General features: G+C 39.0%; 1 protein-coding gene across 1 annotated transcript in view; it reads right to left on the minus strand.

Annotated features, from left to right (window-relative positions):
* The window catches only part of LOC131913618 (guanylate-binding protein 3-like), a 36,648-nt gene that overhangs the window by 6,263 nt on the left and 8,512 nt on the right, over positions 1-21,873 (minus strand). The window contains exons 4-11 of the mRNA XM_059266359.1: positions 17,032-17,125; positions 15,817-15,965; positions 8,898-9,090; positions 7,675-7,802; positions 5,345-5,454; positions 4,955-5,157; positions 2,939-3,184; positions 1,384-1,664 (exon numbers count right to left, since the gene is read on the minus strand). Of these exons, the coding sequence (XP_059122342.1) occupies positions 1,384-1,664; positions 2,939-3,184; positions 4,955-5,157; positions 5,345-5,454; positions 7,675-7,802; positions 8,898-9,090; positions 15,817-15,965; positions 17,032-17,125 (1,404 nt within the window). The remainder of the gene's footprint in view (positions 1-1,383; positions 1,665-2,938; positions 3,185-4,954; positions 5,158-5,344; positions 5,455-7,674; positions 7,803-8,897; positions 9,091-15,816; positions 15,966-17,031; positions 17,126-21,873) is intronic.

Below are 21,873 nucleotides of genomic sequence, written 5' to 3' on the forward strand. Positions count from 1 at the left end.
CTTCAAAAATTCCTTTAACAAGAGTGATGGCTATGAAGTTAAAAGAACTCGTTTTAATATTTATACTTTTAAGTTACAATCATGCTGTTTTTCTCACTATGGATGATGTTTGTCCCTTTTAAAATGGTCATTGACAGAGTAAAAGAGAAACATTATGACAGTGTCTCTGGTCATCAGAATGATGTTGCTGCCACAAGGACATTTGGCATCTACATCCTTCATCATCCCAGAATAAGATGGACATTAATCCTGTGACCACATCATTATACAGCACAGAACAACTTTAAGAACTGGAGTTTAACTGACTAAGAGGGGCAGTCATAACCAAAAGAGCTTCAGTGTGTCAACTCTCTGAAGTATACATGAACTCATTAATTTATAGAGACACTTTTTTTAACAGTTGGTCAGCTCTGATTGACAGATATCACATATTGTCTGGAAAACTGCTAAGGAAGAAAACATTTAACATGTTTTGTTTGTTTGTTTGTTTGGTTGGTTTTGGTTTTTGAAGACAGGGTTTCCTTGTGTAGTTTTGGTGCCTGTCCTGGATCTCATTCTGTAGACCAGGCCTACCTCGAACTCACAGAGATCTGCCTCCCAAGTGCTGGGATTAAAGGCATGTGCCACCGACGCCCGGCCATTGTCATGTTTTTAATATTTAAACTTTGTCAAGGGTGAAAAAAAAAGAAATGATGTTTACTTCACCATAGGAATCTGCCAAAATCACTTTCTATAGTTGATTATAGACAAGGAAAACCAGAGATGAGAAATGAGGAAAGGACAGAATGCCCCATTGACACACTGAAGACAGAGGGATTCTCAGAGCCTCTAGACAAGAGCCAAGTCTCCTTGACACCTTGATTTAAAATTAGGATGCACTGAGCAAAGACCCATATATCCAATGCTGCACTTGACTTGAAGAACTGTGACTTATAAATATATATATTTAAAGACACTAAGCACATACCAACCTATTCTATACCAGTAAAAATAAAGTTGGGCTAGAGAAATGGCTCAGCAGTCAAGAACAATGACTGTTCTTCTGAAGGAAGTTTCAATTCCTAGCATCCACAGGAGAGCTCACAACCATCTGTAATTCCAGATACAGGAGATCCAATGTACCATTACAGCCTTCCTTCATGGGCACTGCATACCATTAATATGCAGGTGTACAATAGGCAAAACACTTGTACACATATTTTTCTAAAGAACTATTAAAAATTAAAAACACCTAATAGAGAAGAGGATGTAATTGTGGTGAAGAACTCTGTTACCCATAAGAACCCTGGCTCCTTCATGATAGGAAAGATACAACATGGAATCAAAATGTAGAGGCTTATGGCAGAAAGGCAGGCATCAGAAACAAATGCTAAGGCATATCACCACAAGCTTCTTCTGGAACTCCCACTGGTCATCTGAGAAGGAGTGCTCCATGAAGACAGCAATGGCTTCCTTCTCACAGGCTGTGTGCACATCCAGCAGCTCCTGGAGTGTGTCTGTGGGGAGCCTCACTCGCTGGGCCATCTGCTCATTGTAGTGGTCAACCGCCCTCTGCACAGCTGCTGAGTTCTCACGCTCCGCCAGTGTTTTTACAGCATTCTCCAAGCAAGGAATTGTCCCACTGTTGATGGCATCCACATAGGTCTCCACAAGAGTCCCTAATCCTAAAGAGACATGATATTTAGGTGACGCTAGAAATTTTTCACTCTCTATTTTACATGATGTGGTGGCCAACATCTTCAAAAGCCCCATCATACTGAATATAAAGTTCTCTTTTCTTCCTTTATTTTACTCCTTGTCCCTATCTTCATCCTGCTTCTATGAATCCATTTTCATGTAAAAATCTCAACTGTATTTCTTATTTATTTAGGTTTATTGTTCTTCACCACACTATAAAATTAAATTAATGATTAAAGCAGTATATTCAAAGGATTTCTAGACCACTTTCCCATCAAAAGAAATGAAGTAGAAAATGAAGTATGTTACATAGGAAAAAAATCTTTAATTTGTGAGCCCCTTTCCAAAGGAAAATGTAGAGCCTTTGTCCAAAAAAGTCAAGAGTTTCAAGGCGATGAGACAGATGTTAATGAAGCTTGGACCCATCTTAGCATGAGCTACTGCAGAGGTCCCATGACCACAAAGTCAGTTCTGTAAAGAAGATTAAGTTCAAATTTGTTTCTCACTCATTCACTAACCATGCATAGCACTCAGAGTCTTCTGTTTCTTTTTCTGACTCGTGTAAGCCAACTAAAATCTTTTGTTGGTTGGCTGATAGACTGTGATGCTGGGGGTTGAACTTATAATCCTATATGAAGGCTAGGTGAACATTCTTCTACTGAGCTATATCCACAGCTCTGCTTTATATTTATTAATTTATCTATTTTTAATTAATATGTTTTGTGATTCTGAACCTTAAACCTTTGGCATGCTTGCTGTATGCCTTATTTGCATGTTGGTCAAGTGCCCTCCCATTGAGCTATGCCTATATCCCTGTTTAATATCTACTTTTAATTTAAATAATTGACATGCTAGTTAATTTTTTTTCCGGTTCTGGTGCCCATTGTAAGCACTTGCTGGACTACTGAGCTCATCTCTGCCTTCTTTTGTCTATTATCTGGAGTCAAGTTAGGGATCCCCCTCCTCAGCATTCTATATAACTGGGATGACAGCTGTGTACCAAAACATCCAGCATAAAACTTGTGTTTTTATGTTTTTATTGAGAAACTATCCTCTTATATGACATCACCACACAGATTTCTCTCTTTCCTATATAGAGAAATGTTAATAAAGAAATGGGGATTTCCATGTATGAAACAAACTTCTCCATTCCCATATTTCTATAATACATCAAATAAAAGTACTGATAATCCTACCAAAGAATCAAGACTTCACCCTGTCCTGACCCACAGAAAACATAAACCTTTCAAAAGTGACTCACGAGTCCCAGTGACCAGGATTCCCTCTTTGAGTTTCTTGGTACTTGCATGGGTGAAGATATGAGAACAGAAAGTCTTCGATTGCTTCTGGAATTTAGGATTCAGTTGGCTTTCTGGTATATTCTCAATCTTGGCTAAGAGCTGTGGATCACTCACTGGCCAGTCAAAGACAAAACATTTCCGCCTAGGAAAGAATTGTCTGATGCATTCCCTTGGCCAGTTGGATGTCTGGATTTGGGGATTATACCCTGAGGAAGAAGAAAAACAGAGAGTTCCATGGACAAATCTGATGGGTTAAAAAAAAAGTCATAGTTTTACTTTCCAGGTTTTTTGCTTGTTTGGTTTTGTTTTTTATACAAGGATTTAAATATCCCAGTCTAGACTAGCCTAGGATTTGCTATATAGCCAAAGATGATCATGAACCCTTGATTTTTCTGCCTTCACCTGGTGAATGTGAGACCATAGTAGTATGCTAGCACACCTAGATTAGGAGGCACTAGGCATCAAACCTAGGGCTCCACACCTTAGACAAGCACTTTATCAACTGAGCTACATCCCCCCAGGTAGTGATTTACATTATTTTTATTTTATTGATTAATTTGTTGAAATAGATTTGTTTTCATACAGTATATTCTGCTTATAGTTTCTCCTCCCACAGCTGCTTCTAGACACTCTGCCTTTCCCCACCCACACAAATCCATACCCTTCCTTTCACCCCTCATTAGGAAACAGATATTTAGTAATAGTAATAATAAGATAAAATAAAAAATAAACTAGATCTGGGTGGTGGTGGCACACACCTTTAATCCCAGCACTCAGAAGGAAGAGGCAGGCAGATCTCGAGGCCAGCCTGGTCTATGAAATGAGTTCTAGGACAGCCAGAACTACACAAAGAGAAACTCTGTCTCAACCCCCCTCCCAAAAAAAAACCCTACAACAGGACAAGCTAAACAAGCAAATAGAAAAAAAAAAAAAGGATTCTGAGGAAAAGCACAAGAAACACATACAGATACCAAGACACACACACACACACACACACACACACACACACACACACACACACACACACACCTTTGCACACAGAAAACCAACACACACACACACAAAACTGGGAACCATAATATATAAAAGCAAATGATCTGTAAGGTTAAAAAAAGTGCCCAGACAAAGCATAGTGAGACCAAAGGGGAAAAAAAGCCCTTCAAAAATACTAATGAATTCATTTTGTGTTGGCCATGTACTCCTGGACATGAGTATTTTTATTTTTGAAGGTATCATATACAAGACTATAAGATAATATTCACACACTACTTCCCTCTCACCCCCTCCCACCAACTCCTTTCCCCTTCCAGATTAACGCCTCCCCCACTCTCATGTCACATTTTCCTTTCTTTCTTTTTTCCTTTAGGCCCCATGCATGCAGTCACATACGCTACTGTATGTATGATTTCAATGGCCATATCACACTCAAGGGAACAGCAGCCCAATACATTCCTTCCCATTGTTTGAGGAGATAGTTTTCTTCATGTTTTTTTTTATAAAAATAAACAATTTTATGGACAATATACCAGTACCAGTTTTAGAAAGTTGTATTTATACTTTGAAAAAATTAGACTTAATATGTAAAATAGACTGTTCCAATAGGCAGCTTTTTACTGAGATTTTGTGTCTATCAAATAAGCATTTAATTGCTTTCAGCAAACAAAAGCAGAGGCCAACGTAGCAAATAGAAGTGCTCAGTCTTCAAAACTTTCCCGCTTTTTTTTCTCGTTTGAGTCTAAGGTACATCTTGGGTAAAGTACAACTTGACTTCAAGTATCCTTGCTTGGTATTGGGCTCTGTCCTTCTTGAGTGAGTTTGAATTTCTGACCTTAAGCATTTCCATCCAACTCCCAGGTCCCACTTCTATGGACTTCAGTCTAGCTTCAAAAGCCAATGTTACTCCAGACATGATGGGCAGTACTCAGTGGATCCCACCCCTTACTAAGATACCCTGTGTCCAGTTCAAGTTCTGATACCTGGAATCAGCTTCAAAGCATTCTCCAGGTATTCATCTTCCGTAATGCAGTGACCACCTAACTTCAGCTCCAGGGTGAAGTCCCGTACAGTCCAGATAAAGTCTGGAAAGAAACTCACAAACTCTCTAGCATCTTCTATTGTATCAGATCTTTGGGAGGACTTTGCTCTAATGAGCTCTGTGAGTTTTGTCACATAACCAGGACTCAATTAAGGAAAAGGAACTCAAAATCACAATTCCCACAATTGCTTCATTTAAAAAGTAGGTATAAACACTCTGTTTTATTTTCTATCCCATCTGATCGACCACTAGCAAGCAACTCAGCCATATCCGAGTCTCATTCCCAAAAGCTCTTCAAAAGAAACTAAAACCTTGACTCTTTGAAGGATACTGCAATTTCTCCAGGGCATCGTTGTTGATGGTGCTCATGCTGTTGTAGACGAAAGTGCTGCTCAGAAGAACAGCCAGTGCAAAGATCCAGGCATCATTCCTAGGGTCACCCTAGAAGGCACACCGGCAACAGTCTTTGGAGCTAATTCTTTTCTTCACTCCCATTTAAAGCTCACCCAATCTTTGTTCTCTTGAGCTTTCATCTACTCTATTATTATTTCAACTACTCTATTAGTTCTGCAGAGGAACAAGCTCTAAGGACATGAGAACACATTTCAGCTTTAACTATTGCTTTGGGAATTTTTGTGATCACATTTTCTTGATAATAGAACCTGAGTGATATTTTCTTTACAGTGTTTTCTTTTTCCTTCTTTTTTAAACAATGAGATGGAGTAACATAGTGCCTATAGAAAAACCCAACATGGTATCTGGAGTAAAATTAGATGTTCAGTGGTAGGTACTAGCACTTATTCTTTCAGAATACATTTGAGCCTTGTACTATACCCTTGACACAACTGAGGACTTGACTTATACCCAATTAAAACCAACATGCAGCTATCTATGACAACTAGATGTTTCATACTGTCTGTATACTTCATGGACAAATCATTGAAAGTAATGGCAACGGTAAATTTAAAAGATGAATTCAACAAACTTGAACTTTCCTATTAATTATAGATAAGAGGATTGTAAGACCTTCATAGATAAAATTGAATATGTCTTAAGGAAAAACATTAATTTAAACAGTTGGAAAAATAGTACTTGCTAAGATGTTCTGGGAGCCTACTGCTATGTGTTAAGGACTTGGTGGAATAAGGACATGATGGACTGATGCTAACATGAAGGTAGAAGTCAGCAGAAGCACCATCCAAGATACAGTACTGTAGAAATTCTTCCAATCAGCATAAAGTTACTTTGTTTGCTACTGGAGGGGGTAAAAGGTTGGACTGAATTCTGAGACAAAATGACAAAGGATCTTAAAAGTCAGGCAATTTTTCTTATATAAATTATACTACTGTCTTAATTATAGCATAATCCAGAAATTATACTTTCTCTGAATGGTTTATAAAGTTTAGTCCTGAGTCCTTAAGTAAATGCAAAACTAAAATTGACTGGTAGGAGATTCTCCATGGACTTTTTGGTGAAAAAAGTCCATATAGCAAAATTTAAAAGTAACTAGTTAGGAAAATCAATAGTATGAACTGTGCTAAAGAATAAAATCCTTAATACTGGGAATATAACTTTGGTGTCTGGTTCTAAAGGAAAATAGACTCTCTAACTCCATTTTGAAAGATATAAAGACATAGAAAAATGTCTTCTTTATGAGTCACTTTCAAAGTAAAAGAAAGAAGAAAAACAAGAATATCGTTTGCCTAATTCATCTGAAAATTCATCTAAAAATGTTTGGCTTTATAGAAACCCTGGGAGTGGGGTTTCACAGCCTTACTGAATGTTCTGTGTATAGAAGATAAATATCCATAGTAAATGCCATCAAAACTAAATGCTAACTTCCAAATGCACTCTTCACCTGGTACCTCAGAAGGTAGCTCTCAAGTCTTTCCTTAACTTGTGAGATGGATCATTGCCTTTCTGCTTCCCTCTTAGGTCAGCTTTACACCTACCAGCTTGTGATGAAGCTCATAACATGCTGAACGGCAAAGTTCTAGGGAGAACTAACATGCAAGTCCTGGTGAGTGGTGATGAGTAACACCTTGAGGTGTTAGCCTGGTGATGAAAAATGTCTCAATGGCAGACTTCAAATTATGAATTGTTGTTCCAGTTCAACGCAGAGGAATCATTTTTGAAACACAGCTTCCATAGAATAGAGTAAGTTTGGGGAATGTGCCCATTTCCCTCTACCTTACTCCTTCCTCTCTATATTCCACAGGTTTTCATCAAGGGGCTTATGCCAATGAAGCACCCCATCTCTGCTCTCATGGGAGCCTACCTTGTTTAAATACTGATGCATCAATAGCAGCAGATTAAGGTCATTGGATAGACATGGTTATGAGACCTGCATCAGGGCAGGACTTTCCCCTTCTCACCAGTGTCTCCAGAGCTAATTCCAAAGGACTGAGCCACTAAAAGATGATTGGTTCAATGCAGTCTAATTATTCACTTCTTTGAAAAGAAATAAATGCTTTATCTAACAGTATGCAATATTTGGTGTTTGTTTTTCCTGAGAAATGTGGCTAAAGGCATCAAGTTCAAGTCATCTTCTATAGTTTTGTTTCTAGACAGACTACATTCCATATGTTGAATTACAGGAGATTATTAAAACACAAGGAGAAATCAAGAGTAACTTCATTTGTCACTGTCTTTCTGACTCACCTTTTCTACATCCCCAAGACCCTCAGTGTCTAAAAGGATGAGGGTGTGATTTGGTTTGGTGGGGTGGGGCACACACCACATCCAGATGCCCTTGGTTTGAGACTGTACTGTGGAGCCCAGAGGGAAGCCTGGAAGGAAGAGGAAATATAAATATATTTTCCTGATATATATATATATATATATATATATATATATATATATATATATATATATATACAAGCAGATAGATCAGGCAGCTAAGGAACTGTTTCATTTCAGCATGGCAGAGCATCCCAGAAAATAAAATGGTGGTGTCTCCATGTCTCCACTTCATTATAAGCAACTGACTTCATTTCCGATCTATTTCAAGATGCAAGAAGAAATTAGCTATGTGGACAATGCTAAGTAAGGGTCCAAGATGGAAATGAAAGAGCATCTTCTGAGCTAAGTGAAGTGAAGGCTGCTGATGGCGCACGCCTTTAATCCCAGCACTCGGGAGGCAGAGTCAGGCGGATCTCTGTGAGTTCGAGGCCAGCCTGGACTACCAAGTGAGTCCCAGGAAAGGCGCAAAGCTACACAGAGAAACCCTGTCTCGAAAAACCAAAAAAAAAAAAAAAAAAAAAAAAAAAAAAAAAGAATGAATCTGAACAAACAGGCTTTAAAGCCTGAATGGAGAGAGAAAGATTAATTCAACATCATCTCCAGTTATACAGTGAGTTCAAGGCTAGCCTAGGATACCCAAAACTAGACTCAAAAAAGAAATGTACATGTAAATAAATGTTTAAATTAAATTTTTAAGTAAAATAGAAGACTGGTGACTAGAAACATACAGAGATTGTAGTTACTTTAAAAAAATTGGTAAATGAGGTATGGGGTACTCATGGTGGAATGTGGAGCCCAGAAGGATTATTACACATTAAATAACAAAGTCAAAGTCACCTTACTGGGATGAACACATTCCACACAGAAAACAAAACATTTTTTTTTTAAAAAGAGGAGACATAACTACAACTGTTGAGTAAGTGAAGGTTAAAACAAATTAATTGGATCCTGAGAAGCAGCATGAGTTATTTCATTAACAGAAGTTAAACAAGAAAAGGAATGGATGCCTATAATTAACTGAAGGTCAAGATTTACTTTTCTTCTTCAGGTAGACTGGCTTTCCCATATGTAACTCTATCACAAATAAGAACCTAAGCTATAAGGAGTTCAAGCAATTGGCCTCTGTCCATGACAACACTCACCATGGTTCTGTCCAGCCAGGCAGTTCATCAGGTATGATTTTCCTGTGCGGTACATTCCCACAATGCCCACCACCACAACAGGTTGAGAAATACTGTTAAGAATCTGGATGGCACCTGGATTCACCAACAGCTGCTTGTTCTTATTTTCCACCAGACACATGGGGGCCTTCATCGTTTCTGATGCCACGAAAACCTGTGAAACCAAAAAGGCAGTCAGTACAATACTGCATCCTGAAGGTATTTCAAGTGGTGTTTATTCAAGGCATGGTCATCAGAGCTTACTGCTTGTGTAGCTGGACTAGTTTCCTAGGTCTCTATCAAATCATAATGGCACAAACTGCACATTAAAACCATGACAGTATTTTCTTGTCTTATACTTGGGTCAAACACCTGAATGTTTGGTAAGTGGGCAGGGCTGTGTGCTCTATGGGGATTTCGGGGGTGAACACTTGTCTCTGAGTACCAGCCGACTCAGCTTCTTATGGCATTTGTCATTTCACTGATACTTTGTATTCTCTTTCTTTGACTTTTGTCTTTTTCAAATTTTCCTCTGCCTCTCTCTTTAATGTATATTATTAGTCAATTAGACAAGGTGCCCACTAGAAAGAAAACCAACATGGTCTCATTTTAAGACCTATAACTTAATTATGCCATCTTAAAAAACAAATCAGAAGGTGACATTCAGGGGAACCTGGTTCTGGTGGCTAGGACATGGACACATATTTGAAAGACTGAAAGGTAATCATTGTTTTCTTTCTTGAGGAGCAGCCTGTGTTGGAATGGGTAATCCTATGACCTTGTTTTAGACTTGCTGAATTGAAGTAGCAGAATTTCTGTAGAATGCCTTCTGGACCTGTGAGATTCACATTTGCCTCAAATGCAAAGTATATCCATTGCATTCTAACTTCTGTAAAAGTCCATAACTAATGTGGCATTAGCTCCATTTCTAAACATAAACATGAATGTACAAATTCTAAATACAAATCTATCTAAACCATCATCTAGATTGCTGTTGATTCAATGTTTTGAGAGCCCCCCTGAGTCTTCTATGTACACACTAGGGTTCTGTACAATAACAGAAAATGGTGCACTACTGATTCTTCATGAATATCCATCCCACCTTCACCTCTGTCTTGTGCAGAAGTACTGAGAGGACCCATGTATCACATGCCCAACTTGCAACAAAAATTCCTCCATCCACACACTTGGCTTTCTTTGCATAGTCCCTTTCCCAAGAGGAATTTCTTAACTGTGGCATCATTTGGAATCTGCATGGACAGGTCAAAAGTCTCCTGCTGGTTCCTATTTAATTTCTTCCCTAACACATTTTCTCTAAGCAACAAGGATAAACCATACTTCCCCTTCAAATCACACGGCCTACAATTCATCTTTACAAGCATGTCTTTTCCTGCACAAATGTTAATTAATTTAGCCAAGTTTTCTACCGCTGCATAAAAAGATTCTTTTGCCAACTCCTAGTCACATGCTCCTCACTTTCTCCTGTGCTTTAACAAAAGTCTCTTTTACATTCATTTTCCCATCACTATATTATTAATGGTAATGTCATTCCTTAGAATGGCAGGTGCTTTCTGTGACATTTTCCTCACTTCCTTCTGAGCCCTCACCAGAAAATTAAGTGCCCACATTTTCACCAACATTTCTTTTAAATCAATCTAGAACTTTTCTACTGTACCTCTTACAATTAATCTCTAATTATTTCCATGAATCTAAGTATTTGTTATAGCACCATGCCATATTTCAGTGGCTAAATCTTAGTAATTTCTAAGTCTACCTCAACAAAATGCCAAATCAAGTGGCTTGAGATACAGAAAATTACTTTCTCATATCTTGGATGCCAGAGGTCCAAAATCATCTAGAAGAAGTGGTCTTCCTCCCAGCAATTAAGGTAACACTATTCCTTGCTTCTTCACAGTTTTGGAGTCTCTTCAGCTTCAGGTTTTGCCATATCTCTTTTTTTTGCTTGACATTACCATCTCTACTTCTCTGTTTTATTCTTTTCTGTGTTAAATCTCTTTCTCTCTCTCTCTCTCTCTCTCTCTCTCTCTCTCTCTCTCTCTCTCTCTCTCTCCCTCTTTCTGATACAGACACTTGTTACTGGATTAAAAAGCTTACCTCAAAAATCCAAGATGACAACATTTTGAAAGACTTAATTAGTTATAAATGTTCAAACATATCACAGCACATGAGTATCACACGAGTCCAGAGCTCCATGCAACCAAAACTCTAGTCCATGTCCAAGTATTTAATGACCCATTTTCTATATTCTTGTTAATAAATACATCTGTATGGAAATACCTGGTACAGATATCTTGTGTTCATTATCCTACTGATCCTGAGAAGGAGTCTAAAGATGACTTTTTAAATTACCTCTTTATTGTAGATGGGTAAAAGCAGCAGAGGGATAGGCTAAATGATTTGGCAGAGACCTTAGTCTATCCATGGACAAGTGTGATTTAAAGAATAATTGTTTTGTTTTGTTTTTTTACCACATTTATCCTCTATGAAAAGTTACCTGCCCAAATCTCCTTTCTTCTTAACAATTTCATATGACAATGTTGTTGATAGAGAAGCTACTAGGGCTCTTTAGTGCCAGTCATGTACGTGTTTTCAGTATGTGCTCTGATCTGCATAGGAATTGTTTCCCTGAAGTCATATTGTAAACCCTGAAATGCCTGCAGAATGAACAGGCTGCCTATAGTACATGTGAGGCTTGGGGAAGGGAAGTTTGGCTCACTATACATCATGTGAGAGACACATCAGCCAACCCCATCTAGTCTTATTTAATACCACGATTGGCTTATTCATTACACACTTGGTGATCATAATGCCATGGTCAATGTAGAACTCAAAAGTGTCTTGGGATGTTTACCAACTAGGATCTGGCTCACTGGTAGTCAGCAGAACTGCCTCCAGAACACTGTGGTTTAAGCATTTGATAGTTCATTTGCCTTTTCAGGGGCTCAAGACAAAGAATGCTTGGATCTGTTTCACAAATGGGTGTCTTACTATTCTATTTCTGCTTAGCTCTCTTTTTTTCTTTTCTTTTTTAATTTTTTTCTTTTTTTTAGATTTTTTTCATTTTTCTTTATTAAGAAATTTTCTACTTACTCTACATACCACCCACAGATCCCATCTCCTCCCTCCTCCCACCCCAGCCCTCCCTCCCAAGCCACCCCACATCCCCCAAATCAAGGTCTCCCATGTGGAGTCAGCAGTTAGCTCTCTTTTTTCATACCTCATGGTTCACAATTAGTCCTCATCATACGCATTCCATCCAGTAAATAAAGGGAAAAGGAAAGAGTCTAGGTCTCCTCTCATTAAGAACATATCATGGGTGAATTTTCATGCATATTTCTACTCATACCTCATTTGTAACAATTAGGTCTCATTGACCGCCTCTCTTCCAAAATGCTAAGATAGGCATTAAAAGAAATATAGATAAGCAGTAAAAGAAAGAAAAAGTGGTACAAGAAAATGAACATCAATTTATGACAAATTAACCATGAATGTATCATGGTATATAGCAAAAAATAGACAATATGCTATTTTCACATATGCATAAATAAATGCTACCAGATATATACTTATTATGAATATATAGGGAGTAAAAAGGAAAGTGATCAAGTATGAGTTGAAGGAAAATTAATTAAATATGGATGAGATGACTCAGGGAGTGAGAGGATTTGCTGTGCAAGTATGTGTAGCTGAGAATCCCAGAATCCACTTAGAAAGCACTAGACTTAGAACTGTGTAGGGTTGAGACAGGAGGATGCTGATGCTTGACTGCTGCCAGACTAATTCCAATTTCGGTGAGTAGCCCTCTCTCATGGTAATAAGGCAGAGACTGATGAAGAGAACATCATAATCTTCCTCTGGTCTCTGCATATGTATGCACTCACAAATACACACATGTGCATATCACACACACACACACACACACACACACACACACACACACATGAATTAAGAAAGAGTATAGAAGAAATATTGAGAGACAAATAGAATAACACTGAATAAAGATGGTAGAGAATTTAAACTGACAGGAAATAGCATATTAAACAGCTGACAAGATTAAAATATGATGGGGACATTTAGAATGATCCAAAGTTGCTTGCTGGGTGATTCAGTCAATGTTGCTGGAAAGCACCAACACACTGAAGCTGGTGATAGACAGTTCCTCCAGTTCATGGGCCAGTCTCACTGTTGTGCGTAACTTTGTAGGATGATCTGACTCTTGAACTTCACATCAATTTAAGCCTATATTTGCTCAATGTCTAGTTTTGTTAAGAGTCAAATTAGTTCCATCTTATCTCTATACACCATAAAGTCTGCCCTGTTCCATTCTGAGAGGGGTGGGGTGAAGAAAGGGGTGGTGGAAGAAGGAAGGAAAAAGAGAGAAAGAGGAAGGGAGGAAGAGAGAAAAAAGAACTGTTATATGCTGGGCACAGTTCAAAGTGTTCAGAATCTAGTCATTAACAAAACAGAGATAAATTCTTGTCCTGTGTCATGTAGATCTCACTGGGATAATAGTGATATTTCATACATATATGTATGTGTATAAATATACATACATTATGTACAACTACAAAATGAATTTTACATTTGTGAGCTTATTTTGTGTATTATCAATCTTCTTCCATTAGAATCCATTCTTGTGGATGTATATGTGTGTATAAAAACAATCATAAAATGGGAGAAGCAATGTTTGATATTGAAATGATAATTGTAGAGAACTATGGTCTGAATGTTTATACCTTCCCCAATTTGTATATTGAATCCCTGGTACTCAGTGTACATGGGAGCCCTTCACAGATCATCAGACTTAGATGACATTAAACAGGATGAGTTCCCATGATCAATATCCTTTTAAGAAAAGGAAGAGAGCAGGGCTTTCTGAGTCTACCATGTGAAGAACACAGCAGCCTGTGAACCAAAAAGGGTGCCCTAACCAGACACTGACTTTGATGAGACATTGTTCTTGGACTACTCACTCATCCTGGCTACATGAAGTACATTTTTTCTCTACCCGGTCTATAGTGTTCTGTGATAGTATCCAGAGTTGACTGAGATGGGTAGCCATGATAGGCCTTGCCAAGAACAGGCAAACTGAAGTCAATCGGTGACTTCAAAATGAACAAACAGTGCATTAAAGAAGGCAGCAGTCATATTGGCTTACAGGAGAGCAACTGTGTATTAGGGAATGAGAGACAATGAGGAAGAGGTTGGGGGTTTATTTTTGGTAGATAATTTGAATCCAAGCCTCTGTGTTTGGTCTCCAGCACAAGGGGAAAAAAGATGAGTGGAGTTCACAAATAGAACAGAACAGACTGTGATAGAGCTCAGAGAAAGCATAGTTTAGTTTAATAAAGAGACATGTGTTTCATTTGTTTCTAGGCTGACAGAAAAGAGCTCACAACAGGGATAATCAAGATCTGATGGTTTCATGTCTATCACCATTAATTGTTGATTGTTTTCATTCCAGTAAGGGAATGTTTAATGGCACAAACAAGCAGAGACCATCAGTAGGCCTTGTCTGTCCCTGTGGCCCAAGACAGCATGAAGCAATGCTCATGTGTTTCCATAGTTTCCAACCTCTCCTTAGGTGTACGGTATAGTCAGCAAAGTACTCCTGAAGCCTGAGAGGGGCAGTTTGACCATAAGTCAAAATTGACCTCTCCAGGCACAAGTGAGCATCTCCTCATGGAAAGATGTGTACTAACCACTCCTAGGTCACCTAAGCCCAGTTGTGTTGAGGGATATATGATAACACTGTGAATCCCAAGTTTGTGTTTACGTTAATTAAATAAAACTAACCTTGTGTCAGGAGGCAGAGCCAGCAACTAGTGGACAGAAAGTAATCATAGAGAGTCAGAGGAAGTCCAGAAAAATACATCTAGAGAGACACACAGGAAGTAGTAGAGAGGGACTTTGAGTGTGGCCATCCTATTTGGAGTGATAGAAGTGACACTCTCTTTCTGAGATGCTGGTGAAAAGGGTAGGTCAGCTAACTGCTTTCTAACCTCTGAGTTAGCTGGTTTTCACCCCAGCCTATGACTCGAGTCTTTTTTGGTAAATAGAATGATAGATATTCAGTTAAAAACTACATTTGGTGGCAGCAGCAGGAGGAGGATCCAGCAGGATGTAAAAGTTCAGCCAGGCTGTTGCCTGAGAAGTGGGCCAGTAACTGCAGAGCTGCCATTACTCACTGAAACAGCTGTAGATTCAGGTGCAGCCACTGTGTTGGTGGAAAAACAGCACAGTTCTACAGCTGGTTTGCTACCTTGTTTTTGTTTGCTTGTCTTGTCAACTTGACAAGTTGACAAGTTATCTGAGAAGAGGGAATCACAATTGAGCAAATGTCTCAGTATGATTACCTTCTGGGTAAGCCTATACAGTATTTTCCTAATTAGTTGTTGATTAGTGATTAATTAGTGGTACCATCCTGAACAGGTAGTCCTGGAGTATGTATATATATATATATGTGTGTGTGTGTGTGTGTGTGTGTGTGTGTGTGTGTGTGTGTGTATATAATAGGTCAAGCAAGCCATGGAGCAAGGCAGTAAGCAGCACTCTTCCATGGTCTCTGCTTCAGTTCCTGCCTCCAGGTTCCTAACTCAAATCCTGCCCTAACTTCCCTCCAAAATGGAGTATGACCTGAGTGTTGTAAGCAGAAATAATTCTTTTCTCTCCAAGCTGCTTCTGGTCATGGTGTTTTATCATAGCAATAGAAACCCTAAGACAATGGTGTAATGCAATAATCACCCTTCTATGTCATTTGAGATACTGCATAGATTATTAAACAACAAACCAGCCCACTTTCCAAACATGGAATGAGCATGTTTTATTAATTTTTATATGTTCTCTGCCTATTCTGTGTGAATATTGTGGGATGGATTACCTGACATCCAAGATCCTCTTTCTTCTCAGTTAGTTGCTTCATGTGCTCCTGATGACTTTTTCCTTTCTGTACCATTATGTGCTGTTCCATCTTGTGCATATCCTCCAGCATTTTCATGGCAGACTGAGCATATTCAGCTTCTTCGTGTACTATTGAGAAGGAAAATTAATCAGAAAATTAATGTAGCATTACTGTGCCAGCTCCTTCTTTCTGCTATTGTTGCTATTACATAGAGGAAATCCTGTCACCTTAATTTTTCACTGGAAAATTCCCACTTTTGTTGACTGCATTTATGCCTTACTCATGAATGGTTTCATGAAAAACAGAACACCTCTGCTATATAAACACCAGTGTGTTTGTGTGTGTGTGTGTGTGTGTGTGTGTGTGTGTGTGAGAGAGAGAGAGAGAGAGAGAGAGAGAGAGAGAGAGAGAGAGAGAGAGAGATTATTGTAGTTTAATGAGTATATGTGGAACAACAGAAAAGGCTGTGGTAGTTAACCAAAGGGCTTTTATAGACATCAGATGCTAATCCTCAACTACTAACACATTTACTATTGTACAATGTAAGCATTCTTCTAATGGTCACTGGGATATAGATCACTGGCTACATATCATATAGCCTTGATCCAGCTGAGAAATTGTACAGTCTACCTATCAAAGCCAGACTACTGTCCTAACTTGTGGAAGATGAGGACTTCCTTCTTATGATCATTGGTCACAAAGCAGGCACAATCCTGAACTACACCCAAAGACATTGTTCAGTTCTACCTGATTCATCCTATAATGCATAACACTCCAGATGCATCCCCAGGTTCAGGTAACCCTTGAGAAAATGTTGTTATAGAAGATGTCTAAAAGCATGGTAGGAATAAGGAAGTAATCCAGATTATGGCAGGTAAATCCCTCTTTTAAATAGCATCTTGATTATATAATTGAAAGTGCATCTCAACTAATGATAGACTTTTCACAAAGGATTCTGTTAAGGTTACATTAGTCAGTACCATGTATGACTAGTGGCTAACACATTTACCCCTACCTGGGCTTCATCTTTATAAACTTGATGGCAAAAGAGATATGCAAGCATTAAGAATAGTTCATCTACTGACAATCATCTGATGCCCTGAAGTTGCTCTTAAATTTGTGCCCTGGAAAGAATGTAGAGGAGAAAATTCCATTTTTGAATTCATAGATTATAATAACATGTAAGCAAAGTACCTTTTTCTCTGTTTTTCTTTTCCATAACCTGAATCTCATTTTGAAGCCTTATACTCTCTTCTTTCAACCCTTCCTTGAGCAGTCGTTCCTGTTCCTAAAAAGAAAATTGAGTAATGAAGCTGCAAGAATAACAAGATGGATAAATATTCTTAGCTGCTTAGATCTCTTTTCACTATCAGCTTTCAACACTTTTTCTCTGTTGTTATAGTTATTCTTCAACAATGTCATAAATGTGTAAATGAATTCTGGTGATTTTTATCATCCATTATCCTCTTCATCCCCTTCAGAGATAGGCTGGGTCCATTGTTAACTTGGAGTCTTCTCTAGATCTCCCAGTTATGGGCTCCCTTTAAGAGAGAGAAAGAAAGAGAGAGAGAGAGACAGACAGACAGACAGACAGAGAGAGCCCTAGGGTTGCCAAACTCATTCATAAAATTGGTGACCTAAATACTGACAATCCAGTATAACAATGAGCAGGACTGCATTAGTCCATTCAGAGATTACTTTTCCCTGAGGGAACATTAACATTAGAAAAGTCAACCCAAGATACAACACCCTTTACAATAGCCACAAATAATATAAAATATCCTAGGGTTAACTATAACCAAACAAGTAAAATACCTGTATGACAAGAACTTTAAGTCTTTGAAGAAAGAAATTGAAGAAGACATGAGAAAATGGAAAGATCTCCCATATTCATGGATAGGTAGAATTAACATGGTAAAGATGGCAATCTTATCAAAAGCAATCTACAGATTCAATTCCATCCTTATCAAAATCTCAACACAATTCTTCACAGACCTCAAAAGAACAACATTCAACTTCATATGGAAAAACAAACAAACAAACAAAAAACAGGGTAGCTAAAACAATCCTATACAATAAAGGAACTTCTGGAGGTATCACCATCCCTGACTTCAAGTTCTACTATGGAGCTATAGCAATAAAAACAGCTTGGTATTGGCACAAAAACAGAGCTTTGTTCTGGAAGTTCCAACCCCCATTGAGACTTCGGCAACTGTCACGCCTACAAGGCGGGGCCAAGGGAGGCGCCTGGGGACCCGAGATCCGGACCGGCGAACGCTCTCTTGGTTCCAGGACGCTGGATGGTGGAGGTAGACAGAGGAGAGCTCCAGAGAACACCGCTGGACTGCGATACACCTTCCCCAGACCCCGCGACCTACCTATCCCTTAATTTGTAAGTTACGCCATTAAATAAATCTCCTTTTAACTACGTGGAGTGGCCTAAATAATTTCACCAACATCTGGCGCTCACGTGGGGCAAATCCCAAAAGCCTGGGTGGCTCCTGCCCTCAGCCTCCTCCCCGGCTAGCGGGTACCTAAACCCGCCTGCAAAGTTCCATATAACCAGGGAACACCTACACGGTTCCATTCCCGAAAAAGGGAGCAGCTAGTCCAGTCTCAGCTCCCTAGCTTAGCCCCGAGACCAGCGAAAGAGGCACTCCCCAGCTTCCTGAGTGCACGCACGCCAGCTGCGGCTTGGCTCTGCCATCTTGACTCCAGCGAGCTGCAGTCAGCCAAGATCACCAGCAGGCCCTGCTTTGGAGCTGTACCATCGCCACCTGCTGGCTGAAAAGTGCTACTACACCCCCCAAAACCACGAAAGGTAAGTAAAAGTACCTGATAATTTTACACCTTAAAATTGACTGACAAATTTTGAGTAATTCTGGTAATATGGCTGACAACATTACCTCACAAGAATTTGAAAACCTTTTTGCCTGTATGATGAATAACATCTTCCTGGAAATATACGACCTTCCTAAGGCATATCTGGCCTGTACCATTTTGGCATTCATCGTAATAATTCACACAGTGTTCAAACACTGGTTTAAAAACAAGAACAAAGATGAGTTATTATTGGGACTGATACAGGCTTTAAGCGAGAGCAATGACGGCTTACAGAAAAAGATTCTATCTCTGGAATCTGCTTTAATGGATAGCAATGAGACCTTAGAGAAAAAGATTCTCTCTCTGGAATCTGCTAACCAGGATTTACAGGCTTTCAAAACTAACAATGATGGCTTACAGAAAAAGATTCTATCTCTGGAATCTGCTTTAATGGATAGCAATGAGACCTTAGAGAAAAAGATTCTTTCTCTGGAATCTGCTAATCAGGATTTACAAAACAGGCTTGTACCAAAAATTGATCTTATTGATAATAAATGTGAATATTTAATGGACAGAACACTAACTCTCCAGACACTATATAAGGAAGAAAGATTATCATTAATTGATAAGATAAGGTCCATGGAATCATGTGTTTCTGAGGAACATAAAAACTTCTATGATTCCATGAGAAATCTGGAGTCCCTTGCCAGAGAGGAGGTTCACTCCCTAGAACAGACCCTAGGTGCTCGTTTGCAGGCCTTAGAAGAAACTCTCAGTAAACATGACAAGGGACCTAATAAGCAGAAGGGCAAGACCATAGAGGTTGTAACATCTCCAAATGGCTCTCACACAATGGCTTATCCTGTTATCATCCATGAGAAGCCAGCCGATGACACATACCCCGAGCCATATAATACATATACATTACAACCAATTTCAACAAGGGACTTTAAAAATATAAAGGAAGCAGTAGTTACGTATGGGATACACTCCACATACGTAAAACAATTGTTAAATTCATGGTCTACCTCACATAGAATCATCCCAGATGACTGGCATCAGTTGATTTCAGCTGTTCTAGAATATAGTCAGCAGCTACAGTGGAAAAGCTGGTTGAGAGAAGAGGCAAAAAATTTAGAACAACAAGGTAAACTCAGAGGTTTTGTGATCTCCCAAGATCAAATACTTGGTGAGGGATGTTTTGCTGACAGGAATGTACAAGCCATTTATGATGAACATACAATATCCCTATGCCGTACAGCAGCTCTAAATGCTTGGGAAAAAATTCCAGAACCTGGAAAACCAACTGAGGTATACACAAAGATATTTCAGGGACCGCACGAACCCTTCACTGATTTTTTACAAAGACTGAACACAGCTATAACAAGAGCTGTATCAGATAAAGAATTAAGAAAAGTATTAACTGAGTCCTTGGCATTCGACAATGCTAATGCAGAATGCAGAAGAATACTTACACCATTAAAGATCAGATCAGCTCCTTTGGAAGAATGGATTCAGTATACTAATGGTGTTGAGTCTCGTAACTATAGTAATGAGGCTTGGATAGGAGAGACAAATCCCAGAGGTGAAAGAAGGCCCCGTGTTACCAAATGTTTTAAATGTGGTACACCAGGTCATATAAGTAAAAACTGTACATGGGGTACTCCTAGGAGTAATACTCCTTTTAGGAATAGCCTAAACAGGAGACCCCAACCACCTCCCGGATTATGTAGAAGGTGTGGCAAAGGCCGACATTGGACCAGTGAGTGCAGATCAAAAATAGATATATGAGGTAACCCTTTACTGGCGGGAAACGCCTCAGGGGGCCTCTTGCAGGCCCCCAAATCAAATGTAGTACGAACATTCCCAGCCACTGTGGAAGAAATTCCTCTCCAGGACAACTGAATAAACCACTGCCTAATGTAAAAACCGATACTGCAATGGATGATAAAACAGCTCTGATGGATGGATCACAGTTTACAAAGAACACTATAAAACAAATATTTTGGCAGACTTCCATAAATGGTCAAAGACCAAAGCTTAGAATTCGAATTAATGGCCTGGTTATGGAGGGACTGGTAGACACAGGTGCAGATGTGACTATAATTACACCAAAATCATGGCATCCGAATTGGCCTCTTCAAGAGGTAGATGTCCAACTTTTAGGGATTGGCACCCTATCTCAGATAAAACAGAGTTCGAGATGGGTTGAATGCATAGGGCCAGAAGGACAGAGAGGAAGACTGAAGCCATATGTAGCAAATGTAGCAGTAAATCTTTGGGGCCGAGATCTGTTACAACAGTGGAATACCCAGATTAAAATTCCTACACTTTCAGAAAAAGAATACAGACCAATGCATGTTTCTAGGAATAATATCATCGCATGCTATAAAAATCAGGCACCAACCATTCAGGCTGTTCACAAACAGAGCACAACTGCTGTTGAACTCTCAGAAGTACCAACTGCCTTACCTTTAAAATGGCTAACTAATAAACCTGTCTGGGTTGGACAATGGCCTTTGACAAAAGAGAAGCTACAAGCTTTAGAACAGCTGGTTCAAGAGCAGTTAAATGCTCAACACATTGAAGAATCTACCAGCCCTTGGAATTCTCCTGTATTTGTTATTAAAAAAAAGTCTGGTAATTGGAGAATGCTGACAGATCTGAGAGCTATTAATAAAGTAATTCAGCCAATGGGCTCCCTACAGACTGGGATGCCCTTGCCCTCTCTGCTACCTAAAGAATGGCCTATAATAGTTATTGACTTAAAAGACTGTTTCTTTACCATACCCTTACAAGAAAATGATAGAGAAAAATTTGCCTTCACAGTACCTAATTATAACAATTCTCAGCCAGTCAAGAGATATCAATGGAAGGTCCTCCCACAGGGAATGTTAAACAGCCCTACTTTGTGCCAATACTTTGTGCAGAAACCATTGGAGATAATTCGTGTAAAGTTTCCACAATCCATAATTTATCACTATATGGATGATATCCTATTAGCTGATCCAAAGTTAGATACATTAGAAAGCATGTTTGAAGAAGTAAAAAAAGTTTTGCCTCACTGGGGACTGCAACTTGCTCCTGAAAAAATACAAAGAGGAGATTCTATTAACTACTTAGGATATAAGATAGAGCTACAAAAAATTAGACCCCAAAAGGTACAGCTAAGGAGAGATCGATTGAAGACTCTTAATGATTTTCAAAAGTTAT

The sequence above is a fragment of the Peromyscus eremicus genome, chromosome 6 (genome assembly GCF_949786415.1).
Source record: "Peromyscus eremicus chromosome 6, PerEre_H2_v1, whole genome shotgun sequence".
Classification (NCBI taxonomy): domain Eukaryota; kingdom Metazoa; phylum Chordata; class Mammalia; order Rodentia; family Cricetidae; genus Peromyscus; species Peromyscus eremicus.